General features: G+C 33.9%; 1 protein-coding gene across 1 annotated transcript; it reads left to right on the top strand.

Annotated features, from left to right (window-relative positions):
- The first annotated feature begins 946 nt into the window (after window positions 1–946).
- Window positions 947–19174, top strand: LOC124359674 (39S ribosomal protein L35, mitochondrial). Its single transcript, XM_046812613.1, has 4 exons — window positions 947–1267; window positions 10398–10572; window positions 13418–13546; window positions 18886–19174. Exons 1-4 carry the CDS (start codon window positions 1246–1248, stop codon window positions 19124–19126), a joined length of 567 nt encoding a protein of 188 aa, XP_046668569.1. The 5' UTR covers window positions 947–1245; the 3' UTR covers window positions 19127–19174.
- Window positions 19175–19424: the final 250 nt, after the last annotated feature.

The raw sequence follows: 19424 nt of genomic DNA, 5'->3' as shown, positions 1-19424 counted from the left end.
GTAGTGAAAATGAATCTGATGCTCCATCAGATCAGTACTACAACAGAACAGTAAACAGTCTGGTGAAAGTGACGGAGATCCTGAAAGTTTTGCTTCAATCTTACAACCCAGCTGTTTTACTGCCCTGCCAGGAAAAATATATTATTACGCTGTTCAAGTGTTCAGCTTGTTCTAGCTGTTCTTGCAAGGAAAATATTGCAAAAAACATGCACTGGTGCCATAATTGTGCTGCAGAAGAAAATAATAACTATTTATTCTGCATTTGTATTTGTATTTTCAAATATTTTATATACCTATAATTTATAATCTTTAATAAACAATATTTGCTTGGTAAAGAAATTAACTTTATTTATTGTCTGTTATACTTTAATGAATTGAAATGTGTTATTTACATTACAAATATATTTATATATAAGTTTAAAAAATGTATTATTATCAAAAATGTAATAACATATTATTATTTCTTTACACTAAAATAAGTATCCAAACTTATCCAAAAACAGATTCAGTACGTGTATTACATACAAAAACACAATGTTAGATAGCAGCAATGCAAGGGACCTGCTACTATGCGGATAGGACGGGACCTCTTACGGGTTCATCTTTTTCTAACAAACTTGGTTAGGAACTCTAATTTTAAAATAACCAATGGGAATTTTTAAAGCAGATCAAAGCTCAATGCAAGAGGATCTTACCAAATTCACTCCAAATCTAATCAATAAAATGCATGAACAGTAATTTTATTGTTATTTACTGATGCATGTCACCATTGCCTATGTGTAGTTAAAATCTCAAGGCAACCGCAATAACTAAAATGAGTTTAGTTATTACGAGTTATAATATTAATATATTAATGAGTTAAGTGCACAAAGCGGCTGTTTGGTTTCACGCCTTGGCTGTGTGCCTTAAGTGGCACCAACAAGATTATAAAAAAAATCCCATATCGGTCTCAAATCTCAAATCGAGTCTGATGATGATACGGATTCTTTAGAGAGTTAGGTTAATTTTCAATAGTCAGTTTTAAAGCAGATAATAATAAATAATTTTGCTTACAAATTACCCGCATTTGCCTCATGACACGAAATCATTCTAACTAGCAAATGATGTGTGTGTTTTTATTCGTATTTTCTGTTCATGCCGACCTCAGTAAAATGAAATAGACTGACTATTAGTTATATTAGAATCAAACTGAATTTATCTTCAGTTCTAACTCACTTGAAAATATATAGTATTCTTTGAATTAAAATGCTCCGATCTGTTTTATCAGGTAGGTAAATAGGTTCTTCAGTTTTTGTCTGATAATAAGTTTGATCAAACCTAACTCAAAGTGAGTGCTTATTTTTTAAGTTGTAAACCTTTTCAATAACTAGTTTGATATTATGTATTTGATTGGGTAAAGGGTATTATATAGTTTTGTACATAACTTTTAACTATTTAGCCCACTTGCAATATACAAGTAACTACATTATTTTAGAGGCAATTAAAGGCTATATTTACTGGTGTATTAGTTGGATAATTTTTATGTTAGCCATAATGATCTAAAACCACATCAATTTCTTGAAATAGTATGTTTTTATTTCCCAAAGAGTTTTTAGGTGTTTGCGATCCGTAATTGTAGGCCTACAATAATTGAAATATGTTTCTAATTAGGTTATATACCCAATATTGCATCAATCTAGGGGACAGAGGGGAATAGGAGTTTCTAGTATTGTATATAAAGCTAAGAAAGTATCCCACACTCGTGTTTTGGTTGTTTTTATAGATGGTTTCGATTGTCTTTATTTAATGTCCTTAGTCTATTTAAATTTATTTAACTAAACATAAGATTTCAGCTTATTCCTAATAATATAAATGTGAAAGTGCCTTTGTTTGTTTGTTTTCTTTCTTACATAAACTATTCAACTGATTGTACTGAAATGTCACATGGTCCCTGGGATGAATATAGGTGTATTCTTATCACTTCGGGCTATGACCCACTGGTCTTTAAAGTAGCAAAAATTCAATCTTAATATCTAAAGTTGGGAAATATTAATTAAAAGAGTATGTCTAATGTAATCAACTTTTCTATGTGGGTAGAATTTAATAAGCGGCTCTTTATTTGGTTTTTAGGTAATTATCATATTAACGGCCGGGGCGGAAAAATACGAGTTTTGCGTTAAAAACCTATTGGAATCGTCATATAGAACAAAAAAGTATAAGGTTTGATGGGGTGGAAATGAGAAATAACGAAGTTCTAGAAAATGAAAAATTAAATAACTTTTCAGTAATATCTCCATGTTCTACATCCACGTCTAGCGTCACGTGACCTTTTGTGGCCAATGATTGAACCTCGTGATGACGTCATCGGTTGCGCCGCCATCTTTGCAAACGTAAATGAAAAATAATACAGAAATGAGCAGAATTTTGATCAAAATAAATAATGTTTTTCTTAATTTCGAGAAAAAAAATTAATTACGAGTGCCTCCGGCCATCAGCGCGGGCTTCGGCAGCACCTTCGGTGCTGCCCCGCGCTGATGTCAATAAAAGAAAAACATCCCTCGAGATAGTACCTATCAGTAAAATATAAAATACTAGAGGGGCTGATCAAAAATATAAATTGAAATGTAATGCAAAGGCAATTATGTAAAGTTAAAAAACTAAATAAATCATGAAAAACTCAAATATATAGATGGATCAGAGAACACATACCATTAGTGTGTTGGCGGATACAGCTGAGCAGCAGCAACACAAAAAGTCGTCTATCACAACGAAACGACAAAGTCTCTCGGTTTAAAAACACCACTCGACCGCACGACGAACACATACACTCATTTTAAAAAAATTCCATGTTCAATTAAAAAAGAGATAATTTCGTTTCGGTTAAAACGTAAACTCTTTACGTGCCCTACGTAACACTCCGACACACACAATTCACTAGGGTTGGTTGAACTAGTGGATGGTTGATTCATCATTGTAAACGCACTCACTCAATCCGACCTACTGAACACGATATCTTGTGTAGAACTGACCCATGCCCCGGAGAACTCAGATAACAGGTACGTTATCAGGCTGCTATCAGTCCCGGCCGCAGATAATATTCAAGTAAACAGATTATCCAGACACAGCACACAAACTGAACATTAAAACATTAGGAACTTAACCACATATCAATATACCCCCTAAAATCATGTTATTTGTCATTTGCACCCCATAGTACTATATATATTTTTTGTTCAGGAGGGTGAGCAGAATACGTTGGTAACGTCAAATTCGTGATTTGCCGCCCCGGCGTTTAATCTTACTGGTACGGGTTTTTATTTTCGAATGGTTTGATTGGTTTTATCTGCATGAATAATTAGGGCTGCAGTATAATAAGCGGCCACCAACACAATCGGATTTTGATTATCAAATCATCGATATTCATGACTATCCAAATGACTGAAAGCAAACTCTCAAAAGACTAAACACAAAATGTCAGACAAAATAATGTAATAGATATTTCAAAGAAAAATATGGTTTTGCTTGTTTTCAATCTTAGAAATTAACGTATAAATAATATATATATAACATATATAATTTACAAATTAATATATAACTAATGTAGTTACAACAAAACATAACATTTCATTACCTGATGTATTTTCAAGAATAAATGTGACTGCTTATGAAACAAAGAAGACATGTATGTCCTTGCCGCCTGTATTATGTCAGTAACAAAACACATGATTTTAATTTTAAATGTACTATTTCCAAACACGATTATACTTTGAATTCATTTTGAACTGTATGGTTTTAAAATCATATTATGGTGAAGCTTTACTTTTATATGTAAAATAAATGTATTTGTTTCAGATTACATAAAGTAACTAAACTATATTTAAACAACGTTTAAGCAGTGTAGTACTTACAATTACTGTAGGCAATCAAAAATGGTATTTTTGCAAGTACTGCATTGTTTTAATTGTTTTAGATGGGAACTAATATGGTTAGGTGAGTTTGTAATATTTAGTAAACACTAGCTGACCCGGTGAACTTCGTTTCACTTACCTCTTAACATAAACCATATTAATTTAAACCCTAATTATGTATTGCAGAACCGATAACGTTATACAGGCATCATCATCATCATAGTATAGGCCACGTTGTGGCATCTTAGAACTGTTCAAAATTCTATGAATACAGCGCCTTCTATATCGCAGCTGTTGAACAATGCCACAATAATTAATAATAAAAAACATAAAGGTGTCTTTAAAAAAGTGTTTTAAATTTCTGTCAGATCAAGTGTCATATCGCTTTGTTTTTATAATTGGCTGAATCGTTTGTAACGTGATAGTCACTTTCTTTTAAATTGATTGATTGATTCGTTTTTATAGAAGAAGAACTTTTACATTGCATTGTCCCTTTTGCAAAAAGTGGATAGAACGGCAGAATAAAACAACTACCTGTCCCAGTTGCACTAAACAATTGTTAAGATGCGACGAATGTTTGACAATAACCGCTGATACTTTCAACTTTTGTATCAAGTGCGGTCACAATTTGAGCCGCATAATAAGAATTAACAGGGCCAAGGAACAAAAAAAATCAAGTGAAACAACAATTGTTATCAAAACCGAAGTTCGTCTCAACAATGCTATCATCATCATCATCTTCTTCTAAAGGAGTAACATTTTCAGAACTTAATTTAACTGGTGAAGAATTAAAATATTTGGATGAGATAGAAGAAAATCAGGAGCACAACATCGGCAATATTCTGGCTGTGCCAAACTTGTCCGAGTCACCGAGGCCTCCCGCCACGCCGTCAATCTCGTTGGATGAAATAAGAGAAAGTCAAGAGCACAACATCAGCAATATTCTGGCTGTGCCAACCTCCGAGTCACCGAGGCCTCCCGCCACGCTGTAACGGCCTAGCAAGCAAAGTGAAGACATAATTAGCTAGCCGGGTTTATAAATAATTTTGATATAGAGGTGGAGTTTTAATTTAATTTTAACCCTCATCATTCGAAAGTTATATTGTTTAAAGATTCAAGTGCCGAGAAATTTAAGAAAATATGTTTCTTACCATAAAGGCTGATCAATATATGTTTAATTTGATTTGTCTGCACTATAATCGATTTCTGGATCGTAGGAGAATGCTGCTCCTTCCAGGTTCACAGGAGCATTGCGTTTGCGGAATCGGTCAATTTCCTTTTCCCGGGCTCGCTGCTGTTGTGATCGATGTGCCCGAACTCGTTGCATTCTTTGTCTATCCACTTCATTCTGATTTACTGTAGAACGCAAATGTGCCATACCAATACGACTGTTATCATTATCAGTCTCTTGCTGGTCATCAGTGCGATTAGCGCGTGAGGTAGCTCGCCGCACATTCAATCTACTTCGACGACCTATGTTAGGTTGTTTTCTTTTTGGCATTGTACATTGTAAGCAGTATCTAATATTAATGTTTTCTTGCACTAATAATGTTAACCTATAATGGTGGCAGCTTTTTTACCCAAAATTGCATGCAGTAGTAAGTAAAGTATGATACTGAGACACTTCGTCATTTGTATTTGTTACAGCTGTTAAATTAAATTAAGTTAAACATGAACGTTTGACAGGTAAGAACAGTTTGTATGGGAAAATCAAATTGTCGTTTTTAGTATTTTCCTTACAATTTTGTTATATTTTCTCATCGTTTAAACCTTCCCTGGACTTCCACGAACATTTCAAGACCAAAATTAGCCAAATCGGTTCAGCCGTTCTCGAGTTTTAGCGAGACTAACGAACGGAAATTAATTTTTATTTATATAGATTAGTGATCAGCCTTTTGGAATTTGATATTTTACTGATATCACGAATGTTGACGAATGTTTTTCGTTCCTCGCCATCAGCTCGGGGTACAGCAGCACTGAAGGCATTACTGCTGGCCTGTTCAACTACTATTGCTTTTTATGAAACTAAAAATCTTTCCAAAATTTAATTTTTAAGCATTTTCCTTTTGAAAAATCAAATATTGTTAAGTGGCTGAAGTAAAAAATTACCAGTAGTTTACCCTGCAACAAGCAGTTGATTTTTCTGTAAATGGCAGGCTGTTTATAGGTGATTTAAGAATGCTTTTGTAAATATATGAAAATCTTTGTTTACTATATATTTTGTATCTTAATCATGATAGGTTTACTATAATGTTTAATACGGTTATAAAAACCGGTAACAAAAAATAAAAAAAGGTGTGGGGGTGCGCCTACAAAATCTATTTAAGATATGCAAATAACATTAACCCCTTACTGCCACACTCGTATTACATGGATGATTCTCCTATGTTTCGCTATACGACGCCTGCTAGCTGTAAGATGATGCATATTGGCCTCTAGTTGTGTTGTTATCTAATTATTATTACAAATCTACAGTGCCGTTTAATTTCTACTACACTCTGACAGTCAACTTAGGATCTGTCACATATACACATGGTCAGGTTTTACCTTTAGAAACATTTTGTTTGTTTTTAGTTTTTTTAATTGCTTTTTTGAAGTTGCTACTGTAATTTTTCTATTTTGATTGTGGTTCTGTTGGTATGAGGAATTATTTATAATAGTAAAAAGGACTTTAGATTTGTCCTGATGCATTGTTGTGAGTGAGGTACTCAGCATTGTGTAACGTATCTGAGAATGATACCGATCAGGATTTGGACTCAGTTTTTAATCACGGTCAGATGTGAAAAAATCAGAAGATTCTGGTGGCAGTTTAGTGAAAAAGATGTTGCTAAAATTGATCATGGTAGATGAGAAACACGCTACATGTGTACTGATTGTGGATCAGCTCTGTGCAACAAATAAACTTGGCAGTACCAGGTGACAGCACCGTTGAAAACTCAGCACTTAAAAGAGTTAAATGTGTAAATATTTACTTAAGCTACTCCACAATACTTGTTTTTTTTTTTCAAAAAGGAAAATGGTTTAAAAAATTAAAGAACAAATTTTTGAAAGGTAGAAATTTTTAAGAATACTAAAATGGAACTAGTAGTTGAACGGGTTGATAGTAATGCCTCCAATCACCACTGCAGGCTGCGTCACCATCCTACCCTGCACTGATGGTGACGAATGAAAATCATCTTTCGAAATATTGCTAATAAGTAAAATATAGATTTCCAAAATGTTAATCACTTGAAAGCTAAAAATATTACAAACTCGCCTAACCATATTATTCTACATAGACCTTGGGGATTTAAATTCCTTTGATGAAATAAAAGAAAACAACACGGCTTTTCTGTCCATTCTAATACAAGTAAAGTAGTTTACTTTAAAATGCACTCACAGCACTAACTTTACACTGAACATGCAGAAAACATATCTCATTAGTACCACAGAAAAGGGAGAATATCTATTCCTTTAAATAGTTACATTGATAGGTTAGCAAATCTAGCAACACCCAAAGAAGTTGTGCAGTGACAAATTGGACCAAAATATGAAAGGAGTAACAGTGAATAGGCCTAAACTTCACCATTGAGGTATAAACAGTTAATAAACTTCACAATGGATGGTATAAATCACTAAAACAACGGAAAACAGAAATAAGAAACAAAAACTCTTAAACTACATTTACCTTCAAAAGAGAGAACTCCTCCAAACGCAGTTGGTAGACATTTCTTCCTGCTCAAGTTCTTGTGTGAATTTTGATAACCCCAGTATCTTGTCTTATATCTACCGCTCCTTAATTTGTTATCCTCCCACACTCAGAAACCCTGATTCCTCCCAGGCCCTTAGATCGATGTACTAAGTCTCTATGGGTCCTTATCCTACAGTTTTTCAGGTGGAGGTTGCAGCCATTATGAAATATGCTCGTGAGAATCTGCATCTGCGATATAAGAGTCAGACGATCAATATTTTCACGGATAATCAGGCAGCACTGATGGCCCTGGACTCTTGTGTGTTCAAATCCAAACTTGTCTGGGATTGCTATCAAGTCGTTTCTTCCCTTGCCAGAATCAACAATGTGATTGTTTGTTAGGTTCTTGGTCATAAGGGGATCCCTGGGAATGAAAGGGCTGATGCCTTGACCAACCGGGGCTCAGCGTCATTATGACAGGCTCTCAACCGTTCTACGGTATTCCAAGGTGTGAATCCTTTGGGGCTGTCACGAATTGGGTTCGCGCTGAACATGAGAGAAGGTGGAGGTTGTATCCGGGCATGAGAATGGTACTACAATAGCATCCTCCAGAGGGGTGTCTGACGTTCTCTCACTAAATAGATCAATGTCTTCTCGGGTTATAGGTCTGATCACGGGACATGGTCACCTGAGGAAGCACCTTTACAGAGTTGGCATCCTTCAGGAGGATCCGCTCTGTAGAATGTGTGATGAGCTGGTTGAAACTGCCGAACACGTGCTCTTTGATTGTCCTTCAATAGCAAGGAAACGGTATGCCATCTTTGGTAGTTTGGACAAGGGTGGTGAATTTCCCCAGGAGGACCTGATAGGTTGTTTTCGGCGGTTTGTGGAGCTGCTGAAATCATAGAATGGTGTGCTTCCGGGGTGCAAAAAAGGCCCTTGAGGCTTAAGTGCATGGAAGTAGGCTGCCCCATAGAAGAAGAAGAAGTGAGGTATAACCTAAATTAAAACATGTTAATAATTTTTGTGCAATAAAGGAATTGTGACCACCTAAAAATTCTTTCTGGATATTGAAAGTTTGTCTATACTATTTTAAGGAACTTCAAAAAAAGTTTTAGATTATTTTAGGCAATTTGGTTAAAGTAAATGTTATAAAAAGCTCCAAAATATACTAAACATTTTAAATTTAAATTCTACTTTTGGAAAATGTGTAATTTTATAGGTATGCTAATTCTCTACAATTATTATATCTTTAATTTCTCTAATATTAAAGCACATTAGTGTTAATAACATTTGAGACAGTTAAAGGTGTTCAAAAATCGAAGGAAACTTTACAAATTTTTAGAAAATTAAAAATGTTCTGAATGAAGCTAACATAGTAATCTTCTGTCGATATATACTTACTAGTTGTTATTTTGTGATATTGTTAGGTAGTTATACATACATTTTATAGATAGAAAAAATTTCAATTTAACATTACGAGCTCTTACATAATTTAGGTACTACTTCGAGGGATGGTTTTTGTTTTCTGCCAGAAGTGTGTGGTGGTCAGTGACCCTCACTGATGACCAGAGGCATTTCTGATCGCTACTTTCCCATGCCAGATAGTACAACACATCAGAAATGATGCCTTATTGTCTTACAACCCATTAGGGAAAGCTGAAGCTGTGCGAAACATCAATTCGGACCTGGAGAGGGTGAAGTCATGGTCGGACGATCATTGGCTTCTGTTTAACTCGGACAATGCTCTTTTGCAGGTCAACAGGTCATCTTTGAATTGTCAATCACGTTATAATTACATTAATGAGTTCGTCACTTTGGATGGCAAACCTTTGGTTACGGATGGTTCTCTAAAAATACTTTGGATTCCAATCTTGATTTTACGAGTCATGTAAAATCTATATGTAAAAGTGTCATGATCAAGTTGAAGACGTAATATAGATGTGTAAAAATACTTCCAGTGTCTGCTAAGTTGGAAATTGTCCGTTCAACAATATTTCGTACTGTGTACTATGCTCTTTCATCTTTCGCTCATTGCCTTGCTTGGGAAAATGTAATGGTTCTCACTAGATTGCAAAACAGGGCCCTGAGATTTGTCTATAGTCTCAAAAAATTTGATTACATCAGTAAATTTAAGTAAGTTCTAAGGTATTATCGATTAAAGATTGATGTGACTTGCAAACTGTTTATCTTATTTACAAAGTTATTGAGATTGGCAAGCCTGAATATCTCAGGCAAAAGCTTATTTTCAGGCATGAAATAAACATTTGCAGTACTTGACACCCTACTTTATTTGCCAAGGGTCCGTCTAGAAATCAGCAAGAGTTTTTAGATAATTTGGACCAAAAATATACAATGCTTTGCTCCCTGCTTTGAAGAGCCTTATTTACCGTTTGTTTAAAAATCGTGTCAAAAAGATTTTTATATAATTTTATTTAGTTTTAGATTTGAATTATATCTGTATGCTATGACAAGAGTTGTCTTGTAAATCAGAGTCTGTAACTTTTAAGAATGCTTGCTGAATAAATATGTTATTTATTTCTTCTAAATGCCCCTGTTTACTAAAATTTCATAAATATAAAGGCCTATATACATAGTCTATAGATTTTGTTTATAAAATAAGTATTTTGTTACAAGCGGATCTTGTAAATAAGTTGTGTAAAGTTTGGTGAAGCCATATTGTAAAAAGAACATGAATAAAATGAATACCTAGAAAGTTTGCAGTTTAATTTGTGAATTGTAGTGCTTCAATTATTTTACTGAACTACCATATGAATTATATAGCAATATGCCATGGGGAATGTGTTAATTGGATCAAACTAATTTGTTAAATGTTTCAGGTCTACATCAAGCAACAAAAAATGTTCGATGTTTAGGATCGTTGTTAAGTACTTCTAGACCAATTAACCTATCACTCTTCTCACCAAGAGTCTCTTTAATTGAACCAACAATAAGGAACTTTAGTGTGAACTTAGTAAATGGGGTGACTGCTGCACTTCCACTCATTAGCCACAGGTAAGTTCTTATTTGTCATGATATGTTGTTCACGTTTATGAAAATTTTCCTGCCAATGCTTATGAATTTCTTCGTTTACTTTGGTGTCTGAACTTGTATTATTTTATAATTCCCTCTCAGTCTTATGCTTTCATTGTAATTTGAATTTCAGGTGATTAGTGAACACCCCATCCCATGTCTTAAAAAAATAAAACTATAAAAACTTCTGGACAATACTGTCCTTTTATTCTCCAAGCCACTGTGATCCAAGAATAAGTGCACGTTTTTATTACTGGACGATCATTTATACTGTCAACTACCTTAAAAACTATTTCTTAAGTCCACTATTCATTTATTAACTTAAACTTACACAACTTGAGCCAAGACATGAATGTTCAACCATCTAGAACATGACCTACATTGTAAATGTTTCAACCTTAAACGGGTTGAGGGTCCAGTCCCGAGGTGGCCAAACTAGAGGGAGTCTACTGTAAATCAATTTGTAAAAGAACTGAGATTTCACCATGTGACAGTTTTATTCATAAAGTCAATGTTAAAAATTGGTGCAAGATTTAATTTCAGTGCACTTTTGCGTTGTAGTACCCTCCCTTAGCTTACCAAAACTTGTACTACTTGAACACTGCTATGAAATTTACCTGAATGAACAAAAATTTTACCGTATCATGTGGCGAGATATCTCAAGAAAAATGTCATCAACAGACTTTAAATTTTGGATGAAAGTTCCCTTCTACGAATGTGTTCTATGGTGGTTCGTGTTCAACCATGGAATTTGGCTGTGTGTAATTTTTGTGTCAATTTCTTTTCTGTAAGGAGGCATGGCTGTCTGTCTGCAGGACCTCTCGAGAATAAAATGAGCTATATATCTGAATTTTTGCATGCAACCTAAGCGAAGCCTGTTACGTGACACATGGTGTTGAATACTCCTACCTTGTACGAGGTGTGTTCAAAAAGTATCGCGAATTTTGTGTATTTTCAAAAAATTTCTATTTATTCGTGAATAACTATTTTGTCCCCTTCAAAGTAATTCCCTTGGGATATTATACACTTGTGCCAACGTTTTTTCCAATCTTCGAAGCTCTTCAAAAAATCATTTTTTTGTATCTTGTTCAGCTCCTCCTTCGATGTCGTCTCTATCTCGTCAATCGTGGCGTGGCATCGTCCTTTCATGGGCCTCTTCAGTTTCAGGAACAAGAAAAAGTCACAGGGGGCCAGATCTGGGGAATACGGTGGCTGCGGTATCATTAGTGTGTTGTTTTTGGCCAAGAAGTCGCGTACAAGCAGCGATGTGTGAGCAGGGGCGTTATCGTGGTGCAAAAGTCAATTTTTGTTTTTCCACAAATTCGGGCGTTTCTGGCGGATTGCTTCACGCAAATTGCGCATAACTTGCAGGTAATATTCCTTATTTACCGTTCTACCTTGTGGCAAGAACTCATGATGCACCACGCCCAGCAGCAGCTTCCATTGAGATGATTGAGCTTTGGTTTCCACGTCATAACCATAAACCCACGATTCGTCACCAGTTATGACCCTCTGGAGCAAATTCGGGTCGTCGCGGACAGATTCCAACATCTCATTAGCAATGTTCATGCAATACTGTTTTTGATCGAAATTGAGCAATTTTGATACAAATTTTGTGGCGATCCGTCTCATGCCCAAATCGATTAAAATCTAATGGCACGAGCCAATCGATATGTCTAGGTCCTCGGCAATTTCTCTAATGGTGATTCGACGATTGGCCAATACCATTTTCTTCACTTCATCAATTTTTTCGTCTGTTGTTGAAGTGCTCGGGCGTCCGGCACGCTCTTCGTCGTTCACATCTTCTCGGCCTTCTGAAAACATTTTGTACCACCGATAAACGTTGCTTTTGTCCAAAGTAGCTTCTCCCTATGCCACAGTCAACATTCGGAATGCATCCGCGCACTTAATTTAGTTTTTCACACAAAATTTGATACAGGTTCTTTGTTCCAGTTTTTTGAATAGGTAAAAATGGAAGACGAACCAAAACACGTGCAAGCAAAGCAGCTGTCAACAATTAACTGAACATTCAAAATGGCTGAAATTGTCAACATAAGTGAGAGACATATGTACCAACATAACGCCACCAAAAAATCGAAATTCGAATATATGTTACCCGCGAAAATTCAAAATTCGTGATACTTTTTGAACACACCTCGTATATCATTAAGAGGATAATAACAAACAATTCAAACTCTTATGTCCAAATTTATAAAATGTTTCCTAAAAGTTGATAAAACTTACTAAATAAACATTTTTGTAAATGTAAATTTTGGAAACTTGTTTTACAATTTTAACTGTGCATTCCAAATTTAGGTCTACTCTAAAACATTTCAGTCATATAGTCTCTTTTTTATATAACAAAAAATATTAGAATGTGTAAATCAATTCTCTTCTCTTGGAATCTATACATTTCTTATAAAACTTGCCAAAAAATAATTCTACAGAAAGCAAGATACGTGCAGTATACTTTTTTATCAGCAATAAATTTGTTATATTTCCACAATCTAACTTTGTCTTTAAAAAAATTAAAATAAATTGTCTTTTGAGGCCGAAGTGAAATATTTTGTTTATTTCTAATTACTAGTTGAAAAAACTAAAACAAGTAAAAGACTTCAAAATGAAAATTCCAAAATTAAGGACTATAAGACTTGGAAACTCCTAGTCCTGTCTCCACTCATGACATATAACATAGAACAAAACTGACTGAGTTATAGAGAGAGCTTAGACCTTCCTGACATGTACTTTTAATATATAATTATTCTATTGGTTACTAACCAGTATCATTAGGACCTGAGGATAATAAATAATTTTAATTATGTTTCAGATCCTCAGGATTACTACAGCCCAAATCTGTACTTGTAGATACAGTTAGAACCAATATAAAGTTCTCAAAAACTAAAGGAAAAAGAAAGACGGTCAAAGTTGTTTTGAAGAAATTCTACAGATTAAACTGGTAAAAATAACTAAAAGTTTATGAAATAGTAAAGTTACTGTTTAGTTCTGTGTAAATAGACCAAATTAACCCTTTTAACCCCAGCCATTTTTCCATGGACTTGCCAGAAAGCCCATGGCGATAAGGGACCGTAGTGCAGAATTGAGGGAAAATTCATCTAGTTTTCTTATTTTTGAAGATAATTTTTAGGTTTTTGTTTTAAATTGTTCACAAATAAGTGTACTCTTAGATGTAATAGTTAAAAAGTACTTTTACAGAATGATTTGTTTTTTTTAGCGTATTTATACATAAAAATTTTTTATTTTTTATAGTTTGGACATACATAAACGGTAGAAAAAAAATTGTAGCCCCTGAAAAATGAAGCAATTTTGTTGTACACATATTTCTTACTACACACACAAAATTTTAAGAACTTTCCTTGATAAATACAGGAGATATATCCAATTAATTGTATTGCTGCATAAGCACTTCTTCATATATTTCCACATACACGTCAGTAGAAGTATACAGATATGTTTACTTGTTTTTGCACTTTTGAAATAATAACAATTGTAAAATAACACAAACTAATTGTAATGGTTTGTAAGACTAAAACTTGTTTAATTTTTCAAAAAAGTAAAAGAAATAATATTTACAATATATACATTTTATATAAACAACTCAATTCATTGCTTCAAAAATAGCACATTCACCACTAATAATAGGGTACTTTGGGATTATACCAACCACACCAGTTGTATGAAGAACACAAAAATATAAATTTATAGAAACAAACATGATAGAACGAAAAAAACAACTCTTTAATTACAAAATTACAAGCATTTCCAGGCATTGTGATCGGTATTGTTGTCACTGTTATCTTATCTTTCTCGAGAATCCTGATTACGACAGGCCACGCGGCATCACATGATTTGCACGGTACATAATTGCCTTTCCATTACAATTCAATTTATATTTCTGATCAGATCCTCTAGAATTTGATATTTTACTGATAGGTAATAATAATAAAAACTGATAGGGATGTTTTTCTTTCGTTGACATCAGCGCAAAGGCATGGCACTCGCATTTTGGGTGGCGGAGTGTGATCAAGAATAAAAAACAAGTTTTGAGTGATTTTTTCAATAAAGAGTTTAGTTTTAGTTTGATCATGTTTGATTTATTGAATTTTTGTGTTTGGAGAAATGTAAAGGTAAAACACGGAAGTACAACAAAGCGACGCACCATCTGAACGGGCGGCGAGACTCTGCAATCACGTTATCTACTAGACCGCTCGACTTTGACCTCTGTCTGAGGATGGGAGGGGTTTGCGATAAGACAATTCCTGTTTTATATTGACAAAATATTGTTCTACGCTAATCTAGTAATCAGTAGAAGCAAAATGTCAAATAACGATTCATGTATGGGTGTGGTCGGTATAATCCCAAAGTACCAGTGTTTTCTCTCACTGGTAACTTTTCTATACGACGTTTACTCATGTTTTTTACTAATAATACAATAAATCACACGAAAAACAACCGCTTTCAATCACGCAAACTAATTGAGGTTATAAGTCAGCATACAACAACAATGCAACTGCAACTGAAGTCGTCTGACAGTTGACATCGACAAATAAACTATGCTCAATGACGACGAAATACGATGCCAATTGGAAGGTTTATTGTTTTTGCATGTAGCCCGTTTCTTTACCGACTACTATACCGAAACTGATGGCATTTGGACATATTATTAGCCAGCTACATTAAATTCTCGAGACGTCCGGTATATCGGACGTTGGGCATTTTAGCTAGACCACCTCTGTCCGATATATCGGACGCCGGGGCTAAAAGGGTTAAGAAAGACAATTAAAAATTTTCACTTATATTATTTAATTATCACTTTCTGCTTTCTGCTTTTTATTTGATCCATAAGTACTATAATACTATATTTTAACTGTTAACTATTAAATAATTTTTCTCAATATGAATGGACCTCTTCATAATATTGAATTTAATATTCTGAAAGCTTAATCAGTCATTATGTTTAAACCCTAGATGCAGCTGCATTATAATAATGGGTACTACGTTATGTGTATGCAAGGGCTATCCAGAAAGTAAATTACGTTTCACTCTGTAGCCGTTAGGGGTGAGACTATCGAGGCCATTTTGATGTCAGAAACTTCCTCCATTCAGTGGCTATACAACTGTGCCAGTAAGAGGTAACTGTTGCTTCTTGTTGTTGTACAATAGCAGTTTAAAATGTGTGATGCGATTCAAAATCCTGCCAGTTGTGAAGTAGGTCAGTAATACGGGTTTTGTTAGCTAATTACAACAAACCAATGGAGATAGCATCATCTATTTGAAGTTTATGGAACAGATATGATTACTGAAGGTGGTGTGTCAGTGGTGTGTTAGGTTTAAAAAATGGCCGAACTAATGTGCATGATGACAAACGAAGTGGACGGCCAAGCATTATGGCCAATGAAGTTGCCAGTTGTCTCTTAAATCCAAAAATACTTATGAATTCTCCTTACTTTAGATTGTAGACATTTTGCTATGTTCAAATTATTTTCAGTTACATTTCTTTATTATTTTCTATACAATAAGTTGTATGAGTAAAATAAGAGGACTGTGGCAAATATTATGCAACATAAACACATATTTTACAGGACACATAATTAGAAAACATGCAATAACAATGGCAATGTAAAAAGGGCCATGCTAACATCGGTTTAATAATGGAAACTATAAAGAGAGTATGGTAAATAAGATTAATTATATTAATTTATATCAGCTTATACTTTGATGTGGAATACTTTCAAGGAATCATAAATTGAATAAATGAATATGAATAAATGAATATTTCCATCAGCATCATACAGCAGAAATTACAAATACAAAACCTCGAAATTGACTGGCCAAGTAACCAGCAGTGTGGCCAGTTTTTATAAAGCAAAGATAAAAATACAATAATAATTTTTTTCAGTCACATTTCAGTGTAGTAACTAATGCCCATAGCCAAAGAAGAAGGAATATTAATCATGGCCCAGTCACCACAAGTGAATTAACTCTTTGGCTGCTGTGCAGCTCAGTGTACATGATATTAGGCACATCACAATACACTGTTAGATTATAGTTCATCGCTGCTTGCCTGTGAATGGAGAGATCATTGCGAAACATAATTAAATAAGCAAAAGATGAAGAAATGGGAGCTGCTTCCCTCACAACATCAGGGAAGAATAGACCGAACCCAAAACATTTGAGTTTGATAAGAATGTTGTTAGACACATAAAAAATAGGCTATAAATCTTAAAACAAACAATAAAAATCTAACAATTAAAAACAATTTACACAAAACCCATTGAAGATATTGAACTTAAGGGAAGCCAATCTACATTGTCAAAAGACAAAGTTTCCGATGGAAGAAAATGAAAGAAAATAGAAAAATTTGTATTAACCCTTTTAACCCCGACGTCCGTACTATACGGACGTCGTAAAAATGGCGTCAACTCCCGACGTCCGTATAGTGCGGACGTGCACTTTTTATTACTTTACTGGCCACCTATTTCACCATATGCTTTGAAATTTCACAGACTTGTGCACAAAGATATTTTGCATCGAAATATATTAGTTTGTAATGGTTTGACTTCGTATTTTGTCAGTCTGTGACTGAGCAATTGCAGTTCGTCTCGACTGACTGCTCACGCTTGTTGCAGACAGCTGTATATCACGTGGTTGTGAATATTCCGTTTTCTTCACAGTTTTAGGTTAAAGCAGTATAATGTACGGCAGTTAAAGTTTAGTTTATTATTTGTTTTATTTCAAAATGAGTAAAAGACATCGTTCAAAGTCTCCCGTAAGTGAAAATACAATAATTAGTAACCTAGTTGCAAATGGTGTGGATGTGATTAGTGACGACGATTTGAGTGATGGATATCTTGAAAATTTACATTTTGTAGTAATGTAAATATTGTTTTAAAACTTTTTTAAAATTTAGATTATGAACAGTTTTAGTTATTTTGTCAGAAATAACTTTGGTTTTATGTTTATTTTAAGTACTGTGAATTTCAAAGGTCTTGTTACATTGCCTTGCCCAGAAATGGCAAAAAGAAAAATTTACACGGCTTTACAAAAATTGATGTTACTCCACTTGTAAATAAGGTAGGCCTATAATTTTTGTTTCATTTTATTAAGTATTAAATATATCATAAAGTAAATGGGTATTTTTGTGTCAAATATTTTTTTATCTATATGGTTTCCATGATCAAATTTGAAATTTTTTCATTTTTATTTATTTTTTATATATGTATATGCATTTAAAAAGAATTACTTTCAAAATAATAATTTTATTTGTATATTTCTGTAAGCTACATGTATAAAGAAGTAAAACAAAAAAAGAATTACCTAAATATCTTAAAAAATAACTGAGTTATGAATTTTTTACAAAACCCTTACATTTTGTCTGAAAATGGCTTGGGATTTCTGGCACATCACTTGATTTAATGGCCGGGGTTAAAAGGGTTAAGAAACATGACATTAGGCTATTATGAATTCATCGACTTGACTCGTCCCCTCTGTAATTAAATGTGTAAGTACATAAGTAAAGACATTTTTAATGCCACCCTAGTGTTGTATCGTGTTATAATAGTTCTAAAACTGTACCCTAATCAGTTCTAAAACATGGTGAATTACACAACACAATAAAAATGGCTAGTTAATTTAATGTTTAAATCAAAACTCAACTTCAAAAACTTTGATATTTTTCAAGATGTTTATTAATAGTCCTATATCCGAGTGCTACTAACTTCCTGTGCAGATCTCGTGTGCAAGCAGAACTGGTAACTCTCCTACAGTGGAAGATGGATACAGTTATAGGGATGACCTCCCTCTTTGAAAATTAAATATTACAAAGTCTTTAATAATGTCTATTTAAATAGAAAACCAGTTATAGGTTAAAGCTAACAATAGATATTAAGTGTTTATATAGAGTATGTTTAGCTTTGGGTAATCATTGCATGATGTAATAAAGTTGCAGACAAAACTACTAGTAATTTCAAAATACAATTTAAACACTAAATTTGCATTATAGAACAAATGTTTGTGGAGAAATTATAGAAATGTGATGTTTTATTTTCTGGGGAAATTCTCTGGAGCTATAATTTAACCTTTAAAATTCAGTAATGTCTGGGAAGTTCGGTTTTATGGCAAACTTAACAAGTAGTTTGTTTGAATATATGTCTTCTCCTCCAAGTTTCTGGCTCTCAAAAAGTTAATTTAAAAAGTACTGTGTATTAATAGTAGTGAAGTACTTCGTATTTTGTCAAGAAATCAAATTTAAGATAAAATGAATAAGAAATTTGACAGGGGATGCTGGATACACGCAAAGTGTGGGCGACACAAGCGTCTGTACAAGAAGAGTGCGGCTCGCCGGCGTCGTCTGCAGTACCACGTCTTTTGTAATTCTACCCAAAGCATGCTTCTGGACAAGATGGTAACTAGATACTGGAGGAAACCAAAGTACTATGTAGATGACTCTTACGAACCATATCACACAAGGGAAGAATTCAAACTCACCAGATCAAAACCTTATGATCCCTTTTTGTAGTAGAGCCATGTACAGTAGAATTAAATAATAAAATGTTATTGAATTGTGTGTATGATTTTACTTTTATATCCTGATTTACGTAACTTATAGAGATTTTTTTATAATGAATTATTTGGTAAAAGTTTTTACCATAGTTTTATACATGTGGTTCAGACAAAATTACATTGTTATAGTGGATAGTAATATCTTTGACTGAATTAGTTACAAAGAAGACTTACACAGAAGACAAATCATTCATATGGGCAAGGTGTGCTGAGGTCAAGTGGATTACTTCAGTTAGTTCTAAGGTCTGATGCTA

The sequence above is a fragment of the Homalodisca vitripennis genome, chromosome 4 (genome assembly GCF_021130785.1).
Source record: "Homalodisca vitripennis isolate AUS2020 chromosome 4, UT_GWSS_2.1, whole genome shotgun sequence".
Classification (NCBI taxonomy): domain Eukaryota; kingdom Metazoa; phylum Arthropoda; class Insecta; order Hemiptera; family Cicadellidae; genus Homalodisca; species Homalodisca vitripennis.
This window is presented reverse-complemented; position numbering and strand designations above follow the sequence as displayed.